Source organism: Diorhabda carinulata, chromosome 11 (assembly GCF_026250575.1).
Source record: "Diorhabda carinulata isolate Delta chromosome 11, icDioCari1.1, whole genome shotgun sequence".
NCBI classification, from domain to species: Eukaryota; Metazoa; Arthropoda; class Insecta; order Coleoptera; family Chrysomelidae; genus Diorhabda; species Diorhabda carinulata.
The window spans coordinates 14,735,733-14,760,611 of NC_079470.1; the positions used below are offsets into that span (position 1 = coordinate 14,735,733).

Genomic DNA, 24,879 nt, shown 5'->3' on the forward strand with positions numbered 1-24,879 from the left:
GGATTGGGAGTTAAAATGTTTGGATTAAAAAGGTGGGAGGTGAACCTTGGCAATTCAACATCCATTTTCCCTTCAGTGCTTTCAGATATTGAATCAGAACAAAAGATTTTTAATTGTAGATAACTTTGAATAATTAACAATATCGAATTGTTAATTAATATATAAATAGTATAAAAAGTTTTAATGGAATTCAATTGGAATTAAATATTAGTTTTATATAGATTAACGATAAATTATAATTTAATCGAGTAGTAAGTTTTGGAAAAAGTAAGATGAATGCAACAAATTAAAACACAAGTCACACATACTTTTATTGTTTTAAAAATATACGTGGTATATCCACAAAGTAAGTTCCGTCGTTTAGTAATATAAAAAATGTGTTCACATACAGAAATTTGTTGTACAAAAACCTACAGCTGTTGAAGTAATTTTCTACGAAACTTCCGGAATTTTGTAGACACTTGTTTTAGCGTGGTAAAAGTTTTTATATGCCTTCTTTATAGAAGGTTCCTGCCTGTATCTTCAACCGTGTAATAACATAACAACTCGAGTTGTTATATAGCGATCGCTATAATTGTTGACGTGTTGACCACCAATGAAATATTTAAGGTGTATGAACTATGAAGAGATGAAAATTGTTAGAAGTGAGGTCTGGATTGTACGGAGAATGATTAAATACGTCCCAGCCAAATTCCTGTAAGTGTTTTTTTGTCACGTTGGTAGTGTGAGGTCCTCAGTGCTTGTTCTGTATTGCACAGCAGCAGAGATCTGAAAATGGTATACATGTCTTCTACTTCAGTCAGAGTAACTGCCATGCAGCATTTCCGCTGATGAAATAATTCAGATTGTCAATATACCTCGAAAAATTCAATTTAATGATCGAAAGTTAATTTTTTCGACTTGTTCTAAATCAAAAGATGCCTAAATATATTCACCTATTTCATATCATGTTTTATTATTTCTTTTTTGTTATTTTCCCCTATTGACATCAATTGTTCTTGTTTGTTTTGTCGCTTTGCAACGGTAGTAACTTCCAGTTTTCACATTATGAGGTTCATAACAGCTGAAGTATCCGTCATATAGACGACGTAGTCGTCACCCGTTTCCTATCTACAACGCATCACATTGTCACAGTTAGTTCCTGTTTGTACGTTTCCTGACAACAACGACAATAACAACTAGCATGTAAATTTATACCCTAAAATGTTACTACACAGGTATTATAAAATTATTAGTTGTTCAATTATGGATAGGACTCTATTATAATGGAAACTTCTCCTTCGGCACCTATTCAATTTTTAGTGAAAAATTGTCTTGATTATAGGTTTGTTCTAATTAAAATTGAACTTATAACAGGATTTGAAATATAAGAAACTAAAGAAATTTACTAGTATCTTCTGTTTACATAAAAATAGAAATAAGTGAACATTCTATCCACAAATATGAAATTGAAACTTTCTTAACAAAAAAGCAACGACTCACTTGTGTCGTTAGCTAATGATAAAGAATGAGTTCGAAAAGTTGAAGGAAACTTTTTGCCATACCATTTTCCGACAAACCGAAAAAAGAACATTGACTGTATGAAAATAAAGTTTGAAGCAAAACTCTATCATATTTTATGCTGCACCTTAAAGTATTATCATATAACATAAAATTACGTATTTTACGATTTAATATTGTCTACTTCAAAGTAATCTGTAGAGCTCATGTGTCAAATAATAGCGCTTATTGAAGAATCAGTTTTTGTAAATAATAAATACGGTAACCCCAAATGATTTCATGCTTTTCCACCTATTAGAACATTCTTATATAGTTGCTTCTACTTTTTATGAAGATACTGGATTAAAATCTGGAAATAGCAGCATAAACATAACTTCTTGATGGTCTGAAAATTTTGTACCATCTCTATGATTTATCCAGTTTAGCTTATTTTCCTCAGAGTATATTAAAGGAGTAATTCATTCCTGAAAGACTAATAATTATTTGAAAATAGTGAGCACAAAATCTCTTTCTTAAATGGTAAATATCCATATTTCCGTTGTTTCAAGGATATTCATTTCGATAAAATATTTCTATAAATCCCTGAATAAGATTTGTTGAAATTCAAACACAAGAAATTTCACCTTAATCTGACCGATAAGAACGTTTTTAGCTGCACAGCCTAAATTCAATATTTACTTTCCATTAAATGTGTTTGAAGAATTCTTGAAATTTGTCTACTTCGAGTTTGATATTATTCCAACGTGGTGTTGCTGAAAGTGTGATTGTTTTTTTAATAAAAAAAAAATATTTGGAATTTTGTCTTTTGGCATGAATTGGAAATATTAGATAGAGAAATGATATGTTTCTAAATGAGAATCAAATATTTAGAAATAATTTGATAAGAATCAATATAAAAAATGAAAGTGATTTTTGTAATTTCAAATTTTGTTTATAGAAATAGTTCCAGTATATTCTCAAAGCTTACCTGAAATACGAGGGTTGCCTTATAAACTCTTATAAACAACAAGAATCGACAGAATCAAGCAATGATGTTTCTCTTCTCCAGATATTCAGTTCTTTTGTGTGCTTCATGAGAATCCATCTGGAACATATATTTTATGTGTATTACAGTCCGTGATATCATAAGAGACGTCTGTATCTATCTGCAAGTCACATGCTGATCTTCAATTATCATGTTGCGCACGGCATTGATTTTTCTCGAAATGGCAACCGATTTTGATACACTCTCGATTTCAGCATTGACGGATGCGCGACGAAAGGCTGGAAATCAATTCTAAACAGTCTTCTCTAATGGTGATTTATTACCAAAAGTTACACGAGGCTAGTCTATGTTATTGAGTGAGGCCTTCTTTAAAATCATAAAAAATCATCCATCGTAACTAATTACTTTATTTTCTGTTTCATATGATAAATTTTTGAAGATGTATTTTGTTTAACTAACTTTGAATATAACTAGATGTAGTTATATTGTTGGATATAGGATTGGATTGGGATATAGTTGGATACTTGCAGATTTACAAATTACATGTTATGCATTATCGCCATCTTCAAATCCGTATAGTTTAGTGTAGCCTTTTCCTAGAAATACAGGAGTGTTCAGATTTATTCCACTTTAAGTATATCAAAAATTTTTGTATCACTTCTGTATATTATGTTTTCAAAAGACGAAAATATATTCCCTTGTTACAATCAATTCTCGACACCTCTGAGAGATGAAGGAACCGTAACCTTCAAAGTAACGTTGAACGTTTCCGTAAGGTTTTCCGGAATACAAAGCGTCATCACAAATCCTTCGTTAATTCACTCGTGAATTATGAAAAACGTTTAACTTTAATTGAGTTAGCAACACCGTTAACTGGCAGCAAATGAAATTTGAATTAGGTGGTTAGATGTGGACAGCCATTTTAAACTACTTTAATAGTATTAGATGGACACAAATAGGAATATTGAGTAATAGAGTATATGGAATTTATTAATTAGGTAGCATATTAAATTAAGTCTCAAAAATTAATCAATGTATTTCAAATTAATCACACTATTTTGTATACAAATATTAGCAGCTTAAAACCTATAATAAAACCACAAAATTATTTGGTATGAAGTCACGTTAATTAGGTCGAGAAGATTCAAATATCTAGAATTACTTACTTCTAGGTTCACTTGTAATTGTACATTCTAACAGAATCTCCCCCTCAGTTTGTCATTATACAAGCAAGCGACAAAGTTTACATTCATCCAGTAACGTTACAATCAACTAAATAAGTAAAATTAACTATTAATATCTTCGTGAATTCTTGTGCATCAGTTGAGAGTAAAATTGTTAATCGTATGAATTAAAATAAAAAAAAATATTAATCTAGCAAAACGTTGTAAGGCAATAAGATTTTGATATGTCTTTATTATATTTATTATTTATTATATATTATATGTCTTAATTTATGTACAAACTACGTTAATAGTCTATGAATTCTGTTTGGAATAGTCATAGTTTACTCTTGGTTTGTCCATGTAATCAAACCATGCAACAACTAAATTTATTATAACAAATTCATAATAATGTTGATTTATATACGTATTAATGAGTGTTTAAAATGCTACAAAGTGAAAACTGGCCATTTTTAAGAGAATCATTTAAATTCTATATTTGTCGAAAATTCGGAGCAAAACTATTCCGATACTTAACAAGATACTGTTATCGATGTAGAGATACGTAGTGATAAGCAATTGAAAAAAATTGATACATATAAGAGTGGTTTCATTCTTATTTTGGAAAGAGAAAAGAGCACAAAAGAAAGAATTTCAAATAACTTATTTTTAAATATAAGTAAAAGTATTTTTCAATAATCGATCTTGATATATGCCTTCACAATAAACAGATCCAATAGCATCCTATGCAGTACACACCACAATTATGTTATTAAAATAGTAAACAATTCTCAATCCATAGACATATCTCTTGATTTAGTAGACATATATGGGGAATATTCTCTCGGATAAAAATATTTTCACCCAATCAACCTGTTCATAACTGCCAAAAAACTAAGATAAAAAAGTGTACTACAATTCGCAATAAACTGTGGTGAAATTTGTTGGAAACAGATTGCTGTAATTATTATAGAACAAAATGTTCAACCTTTATTTTCAAATAGCGAATTAGAAAGAATCTTATGATACGACTCTGTAACCTCCAATACACCGGCCTTGTGGCCTCTTAAAACCTTTTTTTATTTGTTTGTATAATTATATTATAATTTGGAAAAATTAATAGAAGACCGAAAATTTGTATTATATCAGATAAATTTATGAAAATTTTTAGGAAATATTTAGATAATTCTATACTATTTAGAATGACCGTACTAAGTGTGTCTTTAGAAACTAGGATTTATTAGGTACTCTCTCGTATATATAATTATAAATATAAAACAACGATTGATCAATGAAATATTATCAGTAATGATGATACCTTAAATAGTATCAACAAATTTTGTATAATTCATTTCCTTACAATTGACAGCACGAAAAATTATTAAAGTTGATAAATTATAAAGAATCAAACACAGTAAGAGATTGATATAAAATTGAAATATATTACTTTAATAAAACCTCATTTCATGACAATATTGATAAAAGATGATAAATGAATAACCAAGTATCGAATATATGCGTCCATGTTTTAATAAACGATTTAATAATTACAATACATCTACTTTCCTTTAACCAAATTACAATTTCGGATAAGTACAGTAAAGACTAACACCACATTGGTTTTTACCACGGACCAAGCGAATGTAACCTTCTTCTCCCCAATATGTACCCCAAGAATTCTTGATGATCCAAGCCTCTGGGGTATAACCAACGGCAAGAACACCATGATTGAGATCATCGTCACAAGAGAAATTATCGAAAATACCTCCTCCATAAAACTGCCAGTCGAAATCAGCATTTAGTCCAACAGAAATTGGACCTACACTAGCTATAAATTAAAAATATATCAAGAATATAAAGTAAACTTTTCAAACTACGATAAATTGTTTTTTTTTTTCGTTATGGAACTCACCAACAGCATCTGCGAGAGCTTCTTCAGTTGGTCTAACAGGAACGTATCCTGTGATTTTTGAAATAACTTTATTGGACGAGGTTTTGCAAGAACCTGAGTAACCAACATATGGATAATCAGCTTCTGACATAAGACCATTATTTTTAACGAAATCTAAAGCGGGTCTCATGTCGCCACCATCACATCCCATATCTGAAGTATCGCAATCGACCAATTCTTGTACACTCAATGCAATGTAGCTTTTCCGTTGAATGGCTAACTGTCCTTCTAAAGTTCCCGTCTAAAAATTGAAGAAAGACGCATAATTTTGATAGTTGTGGAACTCTGGCAATAAAAAACCAATATGTACTATTTCTAATATTTATTGAAAGATCTCGAATATGTGTATATTCATCCTCAGGGATAAATAATATTAAATTGTTTTATTGAATTAAATTGACAACTGACATAAACATAAAGTTTCTTCGTTTTGATTTATATTCAATTGTTTTTTCTAAGCGAAATCCGTTCAATTAAAAGGTATGTTAGTTTAGGTTGTTTTCAATAAATTAATATATAATTTCAATCCCTGATGATAAATACATAGTTATCCTTCAACCACAACGATCAAGTTGACATACTTGATTTCAATGTATTTTTTAGCTTCTCAGGTCGAATTTAAACACTTACAACACTAAAAGCCCAACAAGATCCACAAATTCCTTGATCTTTAACTGCTGATACTGCACCCACTTGTCTCCAATCAATGGATTCTGGGCGAACAAAGTTGGAATCTACTTCGAATACATCAGTATCCTCAATATCTGGTTTTGATGATATTTGAGCTTTCAGCATTTCACTGAATTCTTCTTTAGTCCAGTCGGCGAACTTATTTACTCTCATGTAGTACGATACTTCTCCTTTGTCGTATTTAGCATTGTGCTCTTCTATTTTACGCAGATTATTTATAAAAATTTGGAAACGGACTTTTTCTTCTTTTAGTCCGTATTGTCTTGAAAAGTTACCCTAGGCAAAAATATTTTTCAATTAATGTTTTTCTGCAACAATCAAAACATTTATTACTTACTTTGAATTCAGCCCACTGTTGATAGTCTGAAAGTGCAAAGGTAGCTGCAATAAAAGTGGCCAGTAAAAAGAAGAGCTGCATTTTGATTTTTCTGTAATAATCACAAAAAGGTAGTTCAATTATGATTATTGTAATGAAAAGAACTGAACACTTAAAGAAATTCTGGACATTAAAGAATGCGATATAAATTATCTATACTTCCTAAATTGTGTAAATTAAATATTGTGTAAAATAAAATATAATTAAAATAGAAATCAATTGTACAAAGATTTAATAATTGACATGAGATCTTCACATTATTAGATTAGGCTGTTTGAAAATACAAGATTTTTTAGAAAATGTGTTTTAACTAGGTTAGAATTTTTGATCCATCAAAATTGTTGGTACTTGCTATGAATGTACTCGCTTACCTTTAGGAAAGAACAACAAAATGATATAGGTGCTCATAAAATTTTGATCTTTTATACTAATTAATTGATAATTGATGATATCAGATTGACAAGTCAATTCATTGTTCTCTCGAGAGCTCATATTTATTCATTTTTGTAATGAGAGAAGTGCGTAAAACTCAAGTCATATATATATATATATATATATATATATATATATATATATATATATATAGGATCTCCAATTTCCTCAAGTCTGGTTAAAATTGTTATGTAATTTGTAAATTTGTAGATGGGAAGATACTGGATGATATGGATGGATTCAAATTAACACATACAATACATTTCTTGATAACTTTAATAAATTTAACCCAAGTATCCAATTCACTTAGGAAATTAAAAGCAAAGAGAAAATGAATTTTTTTAGACGTGACGTTTATTAAAATAAATAATAAAATAAAAACTAATATAATACAAAAGACATCTTTAGATCCGAAGGTTTGTCTAATATTAACGCATCTCCCACCTCCAGATATAAATTATACATGTCAAAATGTGTACCTACACAATACAACGACATTAGTTTAAAGCGAAATATACTAACGAGACATAACAGAGTAATGATAACAGTTCCTAATTTAATAGGTAATATGGTCATATTTCCCCTTATCTTAACACTTTGTATACATCCCAAGTAGGTTGGTATCGTAAGAAAGAAGATGCACATAATATCTCGAGATGTATTTTCTTTGTGAAGTGATATATGCTATACAAGTACTATGGAAAAGCTAATATGACTGACAATATTATATAGGTGAAATACTAAAGCAAAAGTCTTATCAGGAATTTTAGATTGAAACTAGTCACAATAATAATGTAATAATCTCTGAATCAGAAACGCAAAACCAATATAGATTATTTTTACCCATAGATTTTATGAATAGCGTAATGTACTAGAATCTAATCTTCTATATTTTTTATAATATGTAGTAAAAATAGTTATTTTTGAAATATTATCCCATTGAATACCTCTTCAATGTCCAGAGTCACTTTCCAATAAATTTAATCAAAAGTACGATTATAGGTTGTTCCATTTAGTAAGGACATTCATGTTATGTATTCTTAACAGTTTTAGTTTGCCAGATGCAATGTACACTCTATTGTAAATTCTAGTGTAATTATAAAAAATTTGAAAGAATCGCATAAATATCGAAAAATTGGACCTTTAAAAAAAATAAAAAAATATTAATATGTATTTGTTTTAAATCATTTACAGAAAAAATTTAAAAATAATATAGGTGATTACGTACAGTTCAGTTTTCAAGAAATTCAGATGTTATCAGACTTTGACTTTGAATATAACACAGGATTGTTGTATTACTTCTGTATATTATGTTTTTAAAAGATGCAAATATGTTCCCTCGTTACAAACAGTTCTCCTCACCTTTGAGGAATGAAGGAACAGTAAACTTCAACGAAAAGTTCAACATTTTCGTAAGGTTTTTAAGAATACGAAGTGTTTTCACAAATCCTTCGTTAATTCACTCGTGAATTATGAAAAACAAAACATTAATTGAGTTAGTAACACCGTTAACTGGGATTAAATGAAATTTGAATTAGGTGGTTAGATGTGGACAGCCATTTTAAACTACTATAATAGTATTAGATGAACACAAATGGAAATATTGAGTAATAGAAGTAAAGTGAATTTATTAATAAAGGAAGTTTATCAAATTAAATATGAAGTCTCAAGAATTTTTATAAATTAAAAAATTAATCATTCATGAAAGTGTAATGTAATAATCAAACACTGCAAGAGATTGATATAAAATTGAAATATATTTCTTCAATAAAACCTCATTTCATGATATTATTGATAAATGAATAACGAAATATCGAATATATGCGGGTGTATTTAATATTTGCAATACATTTATTTTTCATACATGACATTTAACCAAATTACAATCTTGGATAAATAGCGTTAAGACTAATACCACATTGGTCTATACCACGGACCAAGCGAATGTAACCTTCTTCTCCCCAAGATGTACCCCAAGAGTTCTTGATGATCCAAGCTTCTGGGTCATAACCAACGAGAAGTGCGCCATGTTTCGTATCATAACCACAATCGCGGCTATCGAAAATACCTCCACCATATAACTGCCACTCGTCATTAACACTCAGACCAACAGAAACTGGACCGACTTCAGCTATAAATTATGATTATATCAAGAATATCAGATATACTATAAAACTATGATACATTTTTTTTTCGTTTTGAAACTCACCAACAACTTGTTCGAGAACTATTTCATGTCCAACACGGACGTATCCTGATATTTTTGAAATAACTTTATTGGACGAATTTCTGCAAGAACCAGAAACACCCTCATATGGATAACTAGCTTCCGACATAATACCATTTTGTCTAACATAATTAAGAGCGTATCTCATTTCACCGTACACACATCCATTATTTGTAGTATCACAATCCACCAATTCTTGTTCACTCAATTCATCATAGTTTTTCTGGAGAATGGCTAGTTGTCCTTCTAAGGCTCCCGTCTAAAAATTAAAGAAATACTTCTCCTTATTTTATATACTTATAAAATAAAAGGAGAAACATATATCAAGTATCTAATCTAATACACGGAAAATAGAATTTTTGGAAATAGTCACATACATTACGAGAAAGCTATCAATGATAAAAAGTACCCAAATAGTAAAATTAATTGTTCTATTTCACAAATTTTAATACAACAACGAAAAATTTTATAAATCATATTTGAATAAAGACTAAAATTACTGGCAACGTCAAATTTTATGTGTCTTTAAAAAATTGAAAAACAAAACTAATTTTAAAACAGAAGATACCTAAAATCGAGACGATTTAGAAGCGTGTAAAATTTTCATTTAAAGGACACTTACAGTACTAAAAGCCCAGCCAGATGTGCAAGGTCCTTGATCTTTAACCGCTGTTACTGCACCTTTTTGTCTCCAATCAAAGGATTCTGAACTAACAAAGTTAGGATCTATTTTGAATTCTTCAATATCCTCAATATCTGATTTTGATGATATTTGAGATATCAACAATTGACTGAATTCTTCTTTGGTCCAGTCGGCGAACTTATTTACTCTCATGTAGTACGATACTTCTCCTTTGTCGTATTTAGCATTGTGCTCTTCTATTTTACGAAGATTATTTTGGAAAATTTGGAAACGGACATTTTCCTCGTGTGGTCCGTATTGTCGAGAAAAGTTAACCTTGCAAATAGATATTTTTAAATTAATATCTATTTATTATTTAAATATATATTTCTTACTTTAAATTCAGTCCATTGTTAATGGTCTGAAACAGCGCAGGTAGCTGCAATAAGAGCGGCCAATAAAATGAAGAGCTTCATTTTGATTTTTCTGTAATAATTACAAATAGGTAGTTGTAATGAAAGAAACTGAACAGTTAAGAAATTCTGAACATTAAACTATACAAATATTCAATAACTAACATGATATCTTCACATTATTGGATTAGGCTGTTCGAAAATGCGAGAAGAGTTTGAGAAAATTTGCTTTAACTAAGTTCGAGTTTTTGAAACCGTTAATATTGAACACACTGGTCATACTACCCTCACATGTACACTCACAATTACACAGTCTCTGAAGACGATAACTTGCTTATCGAAACACGCGTCAGATAGTGTAATTGTCAGTGATAGTGTAAACAGTGTGTTCAGTAAAAATTTGTTTTGATTTATCATATTTGTTGGAACTTGCTGAAATCAGAAACACACGAAACAATTAGTTCCGAAATAAATGGATGGAGATTTTTGAATATTGAAGTAATTATGATATGTACCAACTTACCTCTAAAAAAGAATAATAAAATGATATAGGTGTTCCTGAAAATTTTGATCTTTTATACTGAAAAATTGATGTTATCAGTTTGACTAGTAGATCGATTGTTTTTCGAGAGCTCATATTTATTCATTTTTGCACTAAGAGAAGTGCGATAAACTCAACCGTTTTGTTTTTATGTTATTGGTAATTTTATGTAATGTGACATCAAGAAAATTGATTTTATTATTTTATTCGATTGTGAATTGAATTCACATTATATAAAATTAACAATAACATAAGAACAAAATGGTATACGAAACCAACTTGGTCCTCAAGGTATTTGAACTTCAATTCGTGACATCCTATGTCATAAAAAAGATCAGTGATATTAAGTTGGGTTTGTGGATCTATCTATCCAACTATCAGATCCTGAATCATATTCAAGTAAAGATACTATAATAAATTGAGAAACAAAACAGAAACGAAACATCAAAACATAACATTCCTCCTTACCATATGTACAAGGACTTTCCAAAGAACTATCGAATGATTTCAATAAATATAAAATTAGCATGAATCGTAAGGGACATTATCCAAATAATATATTGTAAGTGAAATTTTATTATTGTTATACATTTATACATATTTCTTATATTATATTTGATCATAATTTCAGTCCCAGACGATGAATACATAAGAATTGGAAAGCTCGGAAAATATGTTAAAGTTAGTCCACTTGGTGTTTCCTTGCCACGTTCCCAATAAGAAACCGTATAGCTGGCAAACAGAACGGTTGAGTTTATCGCACTTCTCTTAGTGCAAAAATGAATAAATATGAGCTCTCGAAAAACAATCGATCTACTGTTTCTCAAGCATTATATAATGATTGGATTGGTACTATTATAAATTTCTAAAAAATTATTATAAAAAGGGAGGTACTTGCTGAGATAATTTACTATATATAAAAATATCTAGTTAATAAATTTCAGTTTACTTTCAGTCTCTGAAGACGATAACCTTATTATTGAAACGATAGTCAGTTAGTGTAATTAATAATATTACTGTTGTGTTATTGTAAACAGTAAGTTCATTAAATCACCATGTGGGTTTCCATAAGGTTTCACTAAAAATTAATGATTGCAGCAGCACATATACTCATTTATGAGCAACCGCAACTGTATGTGTAGTTTCCAAATTTCACTTAGTGTTAGACCTGTTACCAAATATACAAACCTGAAATGTACTATTGAGCAGTACTGTTTTGTAGGAAAATATTCTTTATTAAAACAAAATTGATATTATCAATTAATTTATTTTCCTATCATACGATTTAACCTAATTACAACTTAGGATAAGTAGAGTAAAGATGAACACCACATTGACTTTTACCACGGACCAAGCGAATATATCCCGTTTCTCCCCAAGATCCACCCCAAGAGTTCTTGATGATCCAAGCTTGTGGGGTATAACCAACTGCAAGTACACCATGGTTAATTTCACTACCACAAGAGGGACGATCGAAAATACCTCCTCCATAAAACTGCCAATCGGCATTAGCATTCAGTCCAATTGAAATTGGACCAACGCTTCCTAAAATTGATAAAATTTATACAAATAACTCGAAATAATGAAAATGACTAAATAATTAAGTTTTAGCTCTAACTCACCGACTGCATCGGCTAGAGCATTTTCAGTTGCTGGAACTGGGACATATCCTGAAATAGTTTGAATAATTTTATTTGAAGAAGTTCTGCACGCACGTTGATAACCGACGTAAGGATAGCTTGCTTCTGATACGATACCATTTCTTCTAACAAAATTGAAAGCTAATCTCATGTCACCACCATTACATCCCATATTCGTTCTGTCACAATCGACCATTTGTTGTTCGCTTAGGGGTATACGAATATTTCGATGAATGGCAAGTTGTCCTTCCAAAGCTCCCGTCTAAATATCGACAAATTTATAAATGAAGATTAATGGAATATATTATTTATAGCGCTTCATAACTATAAACATTTTTTATAAAAAAGTAATAACGTGGTGTATATAGATTTTTCAGTAACAATTGTATATCAATATTAATAAAACTTACAGTACTGAAAGACCAGCAAGATCCGCAATTTCCTTGATTTTTAACTGCCAATACTGCACCTTTTTGTCTCCAATCAATGGATTGTGGACGAACAAAGTTGGAATCTACTTCAAATACTTCATTTTCAAAATTTGGTGTCGACGATACTTGAGCTTTCAGCATATCAATAAATTCTTCTTGAGTCCAGTCGGCGAAGTCGTTGACTCGCATGTAGTATGATACTTCTCCTTTCTCATATTTGGCATTGTGTTCTTCTATTTTACGAAGATTATTTTGGAAAATTTGGAAACGAACATTTTCCTCACGTAGTCCGTATTGTCGAGAAAAGTTACTCTTGCAAATAAATATTTTTAAATGAATATCCATTCATAGTTCGAATATTTACTACTTACTTTGAATTCAGTCCATTGTTGATGGTCTGAAAGGGCGCAGGTAGCTGCAATAACAGCGGCCAATAAAATGAAGAGCTTCATTTTGATTTGTCTGTAATGATATTAACCACAAATATTTAAAAATGCCCAATATAATCATACATGTTCTTCATTTGCAGTCTAAAAATTTCTAATTTTCGATCTTCGAGAATAAATAGTACTAGCAATGCACGATATTTTTAAAAAATATTTGGAAAAGTTTATTAGTCGTAGTATGTACAAAAATTAGGATGAAAAAAGTTTGCTTTCACGGAATAGTGGTATTACAAATTAAAGATATATTCTATATCATAATTAAAAGTAAATTGAAATTTTTTCGATGCAAAAATAAATTTTATTCTGATAAATTTATAAGAATAGTATAGAATGTATATTTGATAGGATTCATGTTATATTTGCTTACCTTTCGAAAAAAAAACACAACAAATTAATATCTTGTCTTGAAAATTTCAGTATTTTATACTAAAAAATTTATGTTATCAGTTTGATATATACATTGTTCTTTGAAGAGATTATAACTATTCACTTTTACATTAAGAGAAGTTGAAAAACTAAAGTGATGATAACGAATAAAAGGACTAACGTTTACATAATATATTACACACACATAAACTACTCTCCACTTTTTATTTACAAAATTGCTAGTACCTAGGTTCACAATTTTATTAATGTATTCAGGTTTTTATAGGGACCAACTATATTTTCCTCTTGTCCCTATACCCTATATGTAGAAAATGTATCAAAATGATTTTTCTTCGATAAAACTCTTTCAATCAAGCAGAAAACTAACAACAAATAGTTGTTCAATAGAATAGACGTAAGTTGAAATTATGAAACCACTCGAAAAGGAAAAAAGGAAAATCATCTACATAAAGAAATTTTGATTTCCCAATACATCATTTCGATGATAATCTTGATAATTGTGGCCTAACAACTAATTAATTCAAGGCCAAAAAAATTTTTTGCCGTGAAGAAAATTGATTCAAAGCAAGTGACCTATGCAAAATTGAAATGTCATTCACGAAAATAATTTTTACGTTTCTACGTTTTGTGACCACTGATCGAGTCTTTCAGAAGGTTTCAGTATAAAAAATGGATCTAATTGACGGAGACGATGTATGTAAAAAACAAGTATTAGCCGAAAAAGCAAAAAGAAGAATGGAATTAAGGGAATACTTCCTTATGCAAAAGTCCAATCCTTTTAAACATATGGTGGGTGAGGGAGGCGCGGTTGTAAGTATTAATTATGTATAAATTCTATAATTATTATTCAATTGAATGCGAAAAAATGTTTTGAAATTTGTTACAAGATACCTATATGGGCGAAGCGAAATACTGTAGTTTTTAATCAGGTGTCGCATTTCTTCATGAAGTTTGAATAAACAAGTTGCTATTTCCGAAAAAAATACAAATTTATCACAAGTATTTGCATTAGGATGCGACGAAACCGTAACACTGATGCAATAGAGAGTGTTTTAAGTCTTATGAAGTTTGTAGCGAATTTATTTAATTTGTCTGACAACTGCCCGGAAACTAGCTTCCATTACATCACCCCTTTAATATATTAGATGGTAAAAGATAAGTGAAGCTGTAGTTAGTGAAAACCTTTCAGAATATCTGGCGAAAAGAGATACTCATGCTCGATAGATTACTTGCGCAAACCGGATATTAAAACTATATGTTGCTAGCGACATACGTTGTAAAACTATACGTCCCCTCATTGTTCCGTATGAAAAAATACAATTATATACTGATGCAGCTAGTTACAGAAGCTTCGTTGTCAAGATGTGGCCAAATAAAAAGAGACTACTAAGATCTGGAACAAAAAATAATACAAATTTCAAAACTACCTTACCATTGGTTGGACGGTAGATTGGAAGTCGTGAATAATATAAAACGGCATAAATAATTTTAGTATATTTGTTGAAAATATTAATTATATAACGTAAAAGTTTATGAAAATTCTAAATTTGATATTTTATGGGAAATGAAGAAACTTGACCAAATATCTTTTTTCAACGAGAACTTCACACTAACGGATAACTCGCTTGTATTGCAATACCACATTGATTGTTATTCTCCTTAGCAATTTTTATGTACCCGCCGATACCCCAATTTTGTCCATAAGAATTTTTAACCAGCCAGTATTTCCTGCCATCTGCTTCTTGACCGTAACCTACGATAAGTACGGCGTGATTCATTTGTTCTGGTTTGTTACCACATTTCGGATCATCATATATCCCTTCTGAATAGAATTGGAATGTTTCCTGACTAGCATCTATTGCTGCTGTTACTGGGCCTAAAGTAGCTAATGCTATTTCAATGCCCTTTTCGTCATTTTCTCCAATGTCCACGAACCCTACAAAAAATATTGCTCAAAAACTAAAATACATCTATGTAATTCCATTGAAAAAAGAGAAAATAAATTTTTTTCTCACGAACTGTTTATTAATCGAATTACCTACCTGTGCACGTAGCCACTACGTTTTCTCTCTTAAACCTACACTCTCCATTTTTTTGTTCGAACGGATACGATGGTTCTGAATCGACTCCATTATTATCACGAACATATTCGAAAGCGGGATCCATAAGTCCTCCAGAGCAACCATTATTTCCATAGGGTTGTGTACAATCGATCAAATTTTGTGGGCTAACTTCAACGAGTGATCCAGTTTTTCTAAAATGATGACCTTCCAATGCACCTGCCTAAAATGATCTCACAGTTTTAAGTTTTCTTAAAAACAAGAATCTACGAATAAAAATGAAAAGACTAGTACTAATTTTTAATTTTCAATTACTATTTTCGTTTAAATCATATAATAGAAGCCGAAGCAGAAGCTAGTTTTCTAGGTATATTTTTTTACGCCATAATGAATAATACTTACTGCAGCAAATGCCCAACATGCAGCGCAATTTCCCTGACTCTTTACCGGACCCACAGCCCCGACTATTCTCCAATCTACGCTGTCTGGGAATACAACATTAGCGCTTGGCAAAAAAGTTGTAGCAGGTTTCAAAGGTACCGAAGGTGCTCTTGTACTTCTATTAAATCCATTTAAGTTTTCTGAAAATTCGTGCAAAAGCATATCTGCAAATTCATTGATTTTGTGGACAAAGCTTCTTTTTCCTTCGGCATATTCAGCATTAAATCTCATTATTTTTGCCCTATTTTCGATGAAGATTTCTCGTCGGTATCTGGCTTCTTGTTCCGAAGAATATACTTTGTTGAATCGTATCTAAAATGAAAATTAAATGTAAAACTGTAGTGCAGAATTGGTAACAGAAGTAACTTACCGTAAAATCATTCCAATCTCGTTCTATGATCTGTTCAAAACTTGGTACCGATGAAACAGGAGCAAGTGGTTGTAATTGTCCAACAGTTACCTCAGGTACTTGGTGAGATATTGAACCATCAAATGTATCATGAGTTGAAATGTATCTCTGAGCTAAATCATTTACCATTTGAACGGAATTATCACTTGAAGGGGTTGGGGCTTTGTTTTGAAAATTTTCTAGTAAATGTGAGTTATATGATACATTAACGGGTATAATAGCAAATGGTGGAATATGGTTATTTTGTTCGTGTAAATTGTGATTAAAAAATTGTAATGAATCCACGGGAACTTTTTCTCCAGCTTCAGATGGAAAAGAATACGTACCACCACCAGGATTGTTATTGTCACTGCGGGAAGAATAATCATATCCGCCAGTACTCTTACTATTACTGCTGCTACTTGCATATGAAGAGTGTTCAAAACCAATACTGTTACCTATTTATAAAATAATTTAAAAATTTAATAATTTAAAAGGTGAATTTCAAACATACCACCGCTTGCACGTTATTTATATAATTTTGAGTGGTCTTTTTAGATGAATTTTTTTAACTATGTAAATGTGGGTGGAACGAAAAGTTAGATAATACTAGAAAATCCATGCAAACCCAAATTTACAATCTAAACTGAATTACCTTTGGAAGATAATCCAACATTTTCCGTGGTGCGGGATGGAAAACCGAATGCAGGTGTGGAAGGTATTTTAGTCACCCGTATCGCTACATTTTCATTATTTGAAGGCAAAAAACTGGCTACGAGTCCTAAATTTGGTAAACGACTTCTTTCTGTCACGACTACAGACACAAAAAGTGTCAATGAAATGACCATTTTTAATTTCATTACTCCTAAGATATAAAAAATATGTCAACACATAAATGAGAATAAAATGAATTTGTTGGAAATTTTAAAAATAAATTATCGCGTTTCTAATTTATTTATATATATGAATGACCATGACTTTATAAGATTTATAAGAATATCATCAGTCACAAATAATATCTCATTTTTTAAATGTTAGAATCTTTTCTTGTTAATTCATCATGATTATTTTGGAATTAAAGGTCAAGTATCCTGTCAAATAAGGTTAGTTTGCATAAAAATGCTGCACAGTGGGTCAGGGTATATGTTAGGCAGTAATATTTCATTAAAATATATTTATTATTTTTAGTATTTATTGAACCTTGTAATTTAAATTAAAATACAAAATTATCAACTTGTTCATGAATGAATTCATGAATCTACAACTGTTTTCATATTCGATAGAATTAGATATTTATACTTTTATCCCTAGCCTATGATGCTAAATGGGAATTAATTCGAGCGTCGCGGAAACTCATCAGTCGTCAGCTTTTGATATTTTCCATTCTCCAACATGTTAATCAAATAAAAAACATGTGAATCTGACGATTTTCGTGGTGGAGGTGGTTTGCCGGAGGGGCGAAAAATGAAAATTACTGTATCAGTGCCTCAGTAACCAATAATTGAAAAATAATCGCAAGACAATGTTAGTTAGATATAATAATAGTAAACAACTTGATTTATCAAAAGGTACCAAGGACTCGGATAGTTGTGTAATTTTTTACAAATAAAGTACTCGAGTTTATCATCAAAATAAAATTCTGATAAACTAGTTGTCAAAAGATTTCTAAGCGTGTGACTGACTTATCAGATATGACTAATTATTAAATGATTATATAAAGTATCTCATAAGTAATGTTAGATTTCATATGTGTCAACTCCTTCTCTTTAATTCTATAATGAGTACGATTGTTTCACATTATTTCAATTTCTCTTTGTCTATTGACGACGTAGTACGTTTTTATAATAAATAGTACGGACTGCGATTAATTTGACACCATAAATCGCCATTTTAAATCATTTTGTAATATCTATAGCGCGTTACACACTACCTGATTTGGTCGGGCCGACAGGATACCTGACCAAATTAGACGTTGCGTACACACAGAACGACCACCACACAATTTAGTGGTATGGTATGGCCACCTGATAAGACCCGACAGGATTAAAGTCAGACGACACGTCTACACACGACCTGATAAGAGGCTTACTCGCGATGAAAAATGAATGTATCTGACTAAACAACCTAAACATATATAATCAGTGGTTATAAAAAGAACAATTACCAGAACTCGTTGCAATGAGAGGTCGATTCGAGCGAATAGTCTTTTTGTGTGTCTGGTGGAATTATGAAAGCTAAGTGTACCTCGAAATCATTCCAGATGGCCGAATTATCAATATCGAAGCATATAGTGAACAAGACATTGCTAAATCTTCAGTAATAAAAAATTTGAATTCAAAGAAAATGTTGAAAATGCGGTACAACAAAATTTGACTCTCATCTCAAAGAAGGACTCTAAGACCTCGCTGAATGTTGGATTAAAACCCTAAAATCCGATAGGCAATACTTTGAATATCAAGATTTCTTTTTGTATGATTTTTCAATAAACAAAATGAACATTAAAATCCGACAATATTTATGAAACATCCTTAACAGAATATTAAATATAAATAATAAAAAATGTGTTAGGTAGCTTGAATATTCAATGACCTTTAGAACAAAAATACCGTCTTAATAATATTTGAAGATCAGAATGAGAAAAAAGTGTTCAACACTATCCAAAAATCCTATATGTATATAAAAGGGTTGTTTATACTAACAAATACCAATTGAATTTGCACTCCTTTTCCCACATCTTCAGTAACTGATAACAAGATTTTGAGTTGTTGATATAAATAAAGCCCAGAGAGTTAGTAGTTCATGACTTTATGAAGAAGTAACACTGGTTAGTTATTTAAATTAAACAAAAAAAAGTACATTCCAATTTTTAACTTACCCATTTTATTTTTATTAAAGTCTAACCGATAATTTCCACTCCACATAAAAAATTGGTAACTTTTTATGGATACTGGAATTACTATTGTTTAAATTATGAGTTGTCGTAAGAGACTGGTGAATATGACATCAACTGAGTACATTATCTAGTACTTCCAATGATGCTTCGAGCCTGAGGCAGTTAATGCAAAGATCGAAGAGAAGGAGATTCAAGTCATTCGAGATCCGAGTTTTTTATTCATTTATTTGAATCGCATTCCATTTGTTGAAATTAGTCAAGTGAATTTAAATAGTAACAATAAAATCTTGTTATTCGGTGATTAGTTTGGAGAGAATCAAAAATTTTCTGGGCAATATTATAGCGTAACCAAAGATATCGAACATTACAAATATTTATAGATATGAAGGAAAATACTAAAAGTTTTTTTTATATCACTCAAAACATTTTCGAATCTATTCAACTCTTAAGAGTAAAACAAAAAAAATTTTTTAAATTGAACTCTCCAAAAGTACGTTCAGAAATGATTTTAGCAATTAGGTTGGGTTGTCGTTTGAACGTTATCGAAACCCGTTGTATGTTAACAACAATTGAACGTGAACATACGTGAACAAAGTGAACATACGAAAATAAACTGAACATTTGGTTAATTTTGATATTTTTAAAAGATTAAAAAAAATTTGCAATCACACTAAATTGAAACATTTTATGTTCCAATATGTTTTTATACCTACCTACTGCCGTTACTTTCTCTAGTAACCAATTTCCATATTATATTTATTATTTTTGATAATTTATAATAGTTGCACCATATATTTAATATGAAGTTAGGAGAGAAGAGATTAAAATAAATAAATACATGAAATTGAAACTTAAAAACTGTGCTATAATCTATTTTAGTTGAATTAATTTTGTTGGAATTACTTGGAATCATATCAAACTGTATCCGGGTTATGATGGCGCTTTTTTAAAACCTTCAGATCATTATTACATTCTATTTAAAGATAAAATCAATTCATCTATTGTTACTATCTCAAACAAGTACCTACTCTATTTTATTGCGACTGTTCAAAAGTATCTTGAACTGACAGTTCAACACCGTTGGATATAAAAGTCTTTATATTTTTATCGGAAATTTTTTTTTATGCTGGCAGTATTTGGCTATTTTATCTGTGTATTTTGCCACAATAATTGCACTGGCCTTCATATAATTCGAAATTTAGAAATTTTCCCTGCTTTCTAGCAATTAGGTAGCACTGATTTAAAATCTGCTTTTAGATTTTTTGTATCACTTGAGATTAATTTGTGAAATGAGTAAAATCCCAAAATATAGAAAACTACGACTTATTTTGTTCATAAGCTAGTTACATAATATATTAAAGAAAATTTTTAGATATTCACACACTTTTTAGTTGTGATTTTCATATTGTATTTTCTAAAGAAATTTCCGTAAATTTGCATCGATATTGTTTAATTGTATTGAATAGCGGAATAGAAGCAAAAATATTGCCATTATTTAAAAGAACATCTTCAAAATTAAATTTAAATAAACATAGTTGCGAGCAAATCATCACGGCAATGCACAAAACGCAATTTTTTTTCACGCACCAATGTATGGGCGGGCACTCTATTAAAATGCTCCACGAACATAGTCGAGTTAGTTCAAGCGTTGGACCCAATAATAACTCTAATGTGTGTAGCCAGAGTTACTAATATGTAAAATATTCGTAGCTGGTTGAATAAAAATTATAATTTTCTCAAGAAAACTATAAATTCCGCAATATTGTTATTTGATTTTATTATAAATCCCTAATATAAGCTGTTTTTGATATTGTTTTATTTTTATCTGATTAAAATCGACAGCATTATATCAGATATCAATATGCAAAAAAATGAAAAACATTCATTTTTTCCTTCATAAAAATATTTCTTACGCATCGCTTATATTTCACGTGGCTTTTTGAAAACAACAAAAAAAATATCAAATGATACATACAATTCGAAATTATCATTTTTGTTAAATACTATTAAGATGTATAGGTTCATAACGAAATTCTTATTTGAAGTAAAGGTTTTATATAAAACAAAAGAAAAATTATAGAATAGACCTCCAAAAAGAGAGGAGCTGTGGTGTTAAACTGTAATGGTTTTGTTTTGAAATTTCGCGCACATTACTTTAATTTTTTTTTCTTGTAGTTTGATCCCGCTATAATAAGATACCACTCATTGATAATGTATGAAAGAGATTGGTTTCGCCCTAGCTTCTCTAACAGCTTGAAAGGAATTTGTTTCTTGGTGTTTCCGATGTCGTTACTGTATTACGCTATTAGAAAAACTAAACTTTATGAAGAAGGAAAAATAAGAAGAGGAGAAGTTGCTTATAAGGATAGACGATTTAAATTTATATGAAACCAAGAATTTGAAGGGATTAGTTACATAGCTGATAATTAAAAATATATTTTATTTGTTTATCTTGCTTTAAATCTTGTATTATTTTGAAAACATAGGATATGGCAGAAATAATTATAAACATCCGCACATGAATTGATATTTCAAGTACCCCATTTACTATCATATCTTGCATGCGAACAATGCATCAACTTTCACTTCAATTGAGAAAGAAAGTAAATAAAAAATTAATATACTATACTATACTTTCCAATAAAACACACAATTTACTATAATTGTTAAGAGTGCGCAGGAAACGAGAGAAAAAAATAGGATGCGTGGATATAATAGAGTTTAACCCAAATTTTTATAATACATATCAAATAGTACGCTCGAAAAGGACTTTATCAATGTGTATATTTATGTTGCATGTTTCGTTTCATTAGACGCAGACTTGAAATAAAATCAAGGAACACGCTTCGATAAAACGCAATTTCTTTGTTATTAACAGTAAGTTAATTTCACATTATTTTGTGCCCACAATGACAAATGCTGAATTATCACTTACTATTTGAAGCGTATAAAAACAGTATGCGCAATAACTTTTTATATTTTATAAATATATAAAAATAATGATATTGCTATCTTCTTCTGGAAATATTAAAATATTTATTCTAGAGGCAACGTCACATAAGTAGATATCTCGAATTTTCTAAATAACGTTGTAAGTATCATAATTTATATCCCCGACTGTTGTATAATGTATCCATTATACGTCTACTTGCTCGGCCTTAATGATATCCATTAATCACTGCCGTGATTAATGAATCATTAATAACTACTGTCAGATGGTTTCTTGATTTAGCTATATTATATTATTTTCTTACAAAAAAAATCGGTTCTCATGAATTTATCATGTAAAACACTGTCAAATATTTTCAATTTAGTTCTGTACACGTAATAAAAATCAAAAAAGTAAATTTTTCTAAACCAGATTCGAAGCTGGAACTTAATTTTGAAGATATGCAACATTAACACTGAGCTGTCAGGAACATGAATTTGTTTGACGTATATCTATTTCTTAACGTTTCATGATTTACGAAACGATTTATAAATTGAAATAGCCTTTGAAACAAAATAAATTTGACTCAAAATGTTGAAAAACTAACTAAAAATAGTTAAAGGAAATGAAAGTAACTTTTTTTAATACCACCAATAATTAGAGAAGCTGCCTAAATATAGAGAAAAAATTATTGCCAGATAAGTTAAGGAAAGTTTTTAATATGGCATATGAATTTTGAACTGGCAACAGGGATTATTATTAACTATAAATAAAAACCGCCAAATTGTAAGATTAGTTATCCAATATATGTCAAACAAATACATAGACTTTTGTGTTGATTATTATTAAGATATATGATTATTATAGTTTTCTATAACTATGGAATATGTTATAACGAAATTTTCCAACAAATAACTTCGATAAATATATTCAGTAGTCGTGGATAAAGTAGTTTATTATTGAAAATTTCAACGACTTGCGTTGTACAAAATAATTTAGTAAGTACCTATAACCCTAAAAGAAATTTACCCTGATGCTAATGTGGCGCATCCTTTTTTTAACAATTTTCGACGGATACCTTTTTGTATATACTGATGATTCTTCTTACCTTTACCCTCCATAATTTTTACCATCCTAGTAAGAAGTAAATTTGAATAATATCGCATTAATAAGCCGCCTAGAATTGTTTGATGGTGTTTTACTTACAAAATAAAATTTTTGGCCCTATAACTCCTTTCCCAATACTTGGAATCACACTCCCAAATTAAAAGTTAATTGTACTGAACATGTTCCAAAGATTAAATTTTTTACACCAAGTGTACACCTATTATAAAAGTTGAAAAAATAAATAAATCTACAAAACACATTCAACAATATATTTCATAAACAAAAGTCTAATCAAAGTACCTAACGTTCTTCTAAACTTTTATCTCTAGCCACAACAGAATCTTCAAATTTCACCATATAGGTAGTTCCTTTGTGCCAATGAGCTGTTACTTTTGCAGGCTAAAAAACATGAGGAATGTCATAGTTGGATTAGCTACTCATTTTTCAGATCAACATTATGAATAATTCACTTACAAATCCAGTTCCTGTTAGTATCGCTTCTACAATTCCAGCAATCATAACTGCACAATTCAAACTACTCTTATCTCTAGGAACTGATATATATCGATTGACCAAGGGCTCCTTTTCCATTAAATAATAAGTGTTTTCGTCATCATTAGAATGTTCCAGTTTATCTGCTTCTTTACCAAATAAAGCCTATAAAAAATTATAAGGCCCAGAGATGTTAAACATTAATATTGAATATTTCAATGTACATACTTTCCATAAAGTAGATTTTACAAATAACAGTATGTTTAATAGCTTAATCTCTCTTTTGCCTCCTCTTTCCCTAACAAAATACAAATCAATAAGTTTTACACCTATTCGTTTTCCAAGTTCATGCAGCCTATAAATTTAAATTATACAGTTATATTATTAGATATTTATTTTTTTGTGATACCTTGTACCTTGTTTGTAGTTCTGGCACTGTTTGAGATTTATTTTGACAATACTGAACAACTTCTGAAAACAATAGGGCAAAACAACTGAGGGATACTTCTCCTTTACCTCTACTCAAAGGTTTATCCAAAATACTAGTTCGATTTCTGCCTGTTAAACTCATATCTGTTTTTTTAAATGTTTATTTTCCTCAATAATAATGGAAAAATTTGACATTGAAGTTTATTAATTGACATATCTTTGACAGAAAATTCAATGGAAACTAGAGATGTCTTGATTGATCGTTTTAATGAATTCGTTATTACGAATTAATTTAAGATAATAAACTAATACCTCTAATATCAAATTAACTAGAAA

At 30.0% G+C, this 24,879-nt stretch overlaps 4 protein-coding genes across 7 annotated transcripts; 1 reads left to right on the top strand and 3 right to left on the bottom strand.

The window, feature by feature from the left end:
- Nucleotides 1–5,070: 5,070 nt before the first annotated feature.
- LOC130899634 (uncharacterized) lies at nt 5,071–13,429 on the bottom strand. The gene is made up of 12 exons (XM_057809704.1): nt 13,343–13,429; nt 12,951–13,283; nt 12,523–12,802; nt 12,199–12,445; nt 12,089–12,131; nt 9,947–10,282; nt 9,307–9,583; nt 8,982–9,228; nt 6,627–6,717; nt 6,230–6,565; nt 5,561–5,840; nt 5,071–5,476 (listed from the first exon to the last, which is right to left on the bottom strand). Exons 1-12 carry the CDS (start codon nt 13,421–13,423, stop codon nt 5,226–5,228), a joined length of 2,802 nt encoding a protein of 933 aa, XP_057665687.1. The 5' UTR covers nt 13,424–13,429; the 3' UTR covers nt 5,071–5,225.
- Nucleotides 13,430–14,261: 832 nt separating this feature from the next.
- Nucleotides 14,262–22,048, top strand: LOC130899483 (uncharacterized). Its single transcript, XM_057809444.1, has 2 exons — nt 14,262–14,614; nt 21,762–22,048. The coding sequence occupies exons 1-2, from the start codon at nt 14,474–14,476 to the stop codon at nt 21,972–21,974; spliced, it is 354 nt and encodes a 117-aa protein (XP_057665427.1). The 5' UTR covers nt 14,262–14,473; the 3' UTR covers nt 21,975–22,048.
- On the bottom strand, nt 14,613–20,224 carry LOC130899480 (cathepsin L-like). Of its 4 annotated transcripts, none has more exons than XM_057809440.1 (7): nt 19,569–20,224; nt 17,349–17,558; nt 17,041–17,151; nt 16,676–16,827; nt 16,267–16,617; nt 15,847–16,087; nt 14,638–15,740 (listed from the first exon to the last, which is right to left on the bottom strand). In XM_057809440.1, exons 1-7 carry the CDS (start codon nt 19,612–19,614, stop codon nt 15,409–15,411), a joined length of 1,443 nt encoding a protein of 480 aa, XP_057665423.1. In that variant the 5' UTR covers nt 19,615–20,224; the 3' UTR covers nt 14,638–15,408. The 4 variants fall into 4 exon arrangements, with proteins under 4 accessions (XP_057665421.1, XP_057665423.1, XP_057665422.1 ...); XM_057809439.1 differs by having other exon boundaries at nt 16,676–16,893; XM_057809438.1 differs by having other exon boundaries at nt 14,613–15,740; nt 16,676–17,151; nt 19,569–19,697.
- Nucleotides 22,049–23,870: 1,822 nt separating the features above from the next.
- On the bottom strand, nt 23,871–24,789 carry LOC130899482 (trafficking protein particle complex subunit 5). The gene is made up of 4 exons (XM_057809442.1): nt 24,531–24,789; nt 24,343–24,469; nt 24,097–24,279; nt 23,871–24,021 (listed from the first exon to the last, which is right to left on the bottom strand). Exons 1-4 carry the CDS (start codon nt 24,683–24,685, stop codon nt 23,923–23,925), a joined length of 564 nt encoding a protein of 187 aa, XP_057665425.1. The 5' UTR covers nt 24,686–24,789; the 3' UTR covers nt 23,871–23,922.
- Between the last annotated feature and the right edge of the window lie 90 nt (nt 24,790–24,879).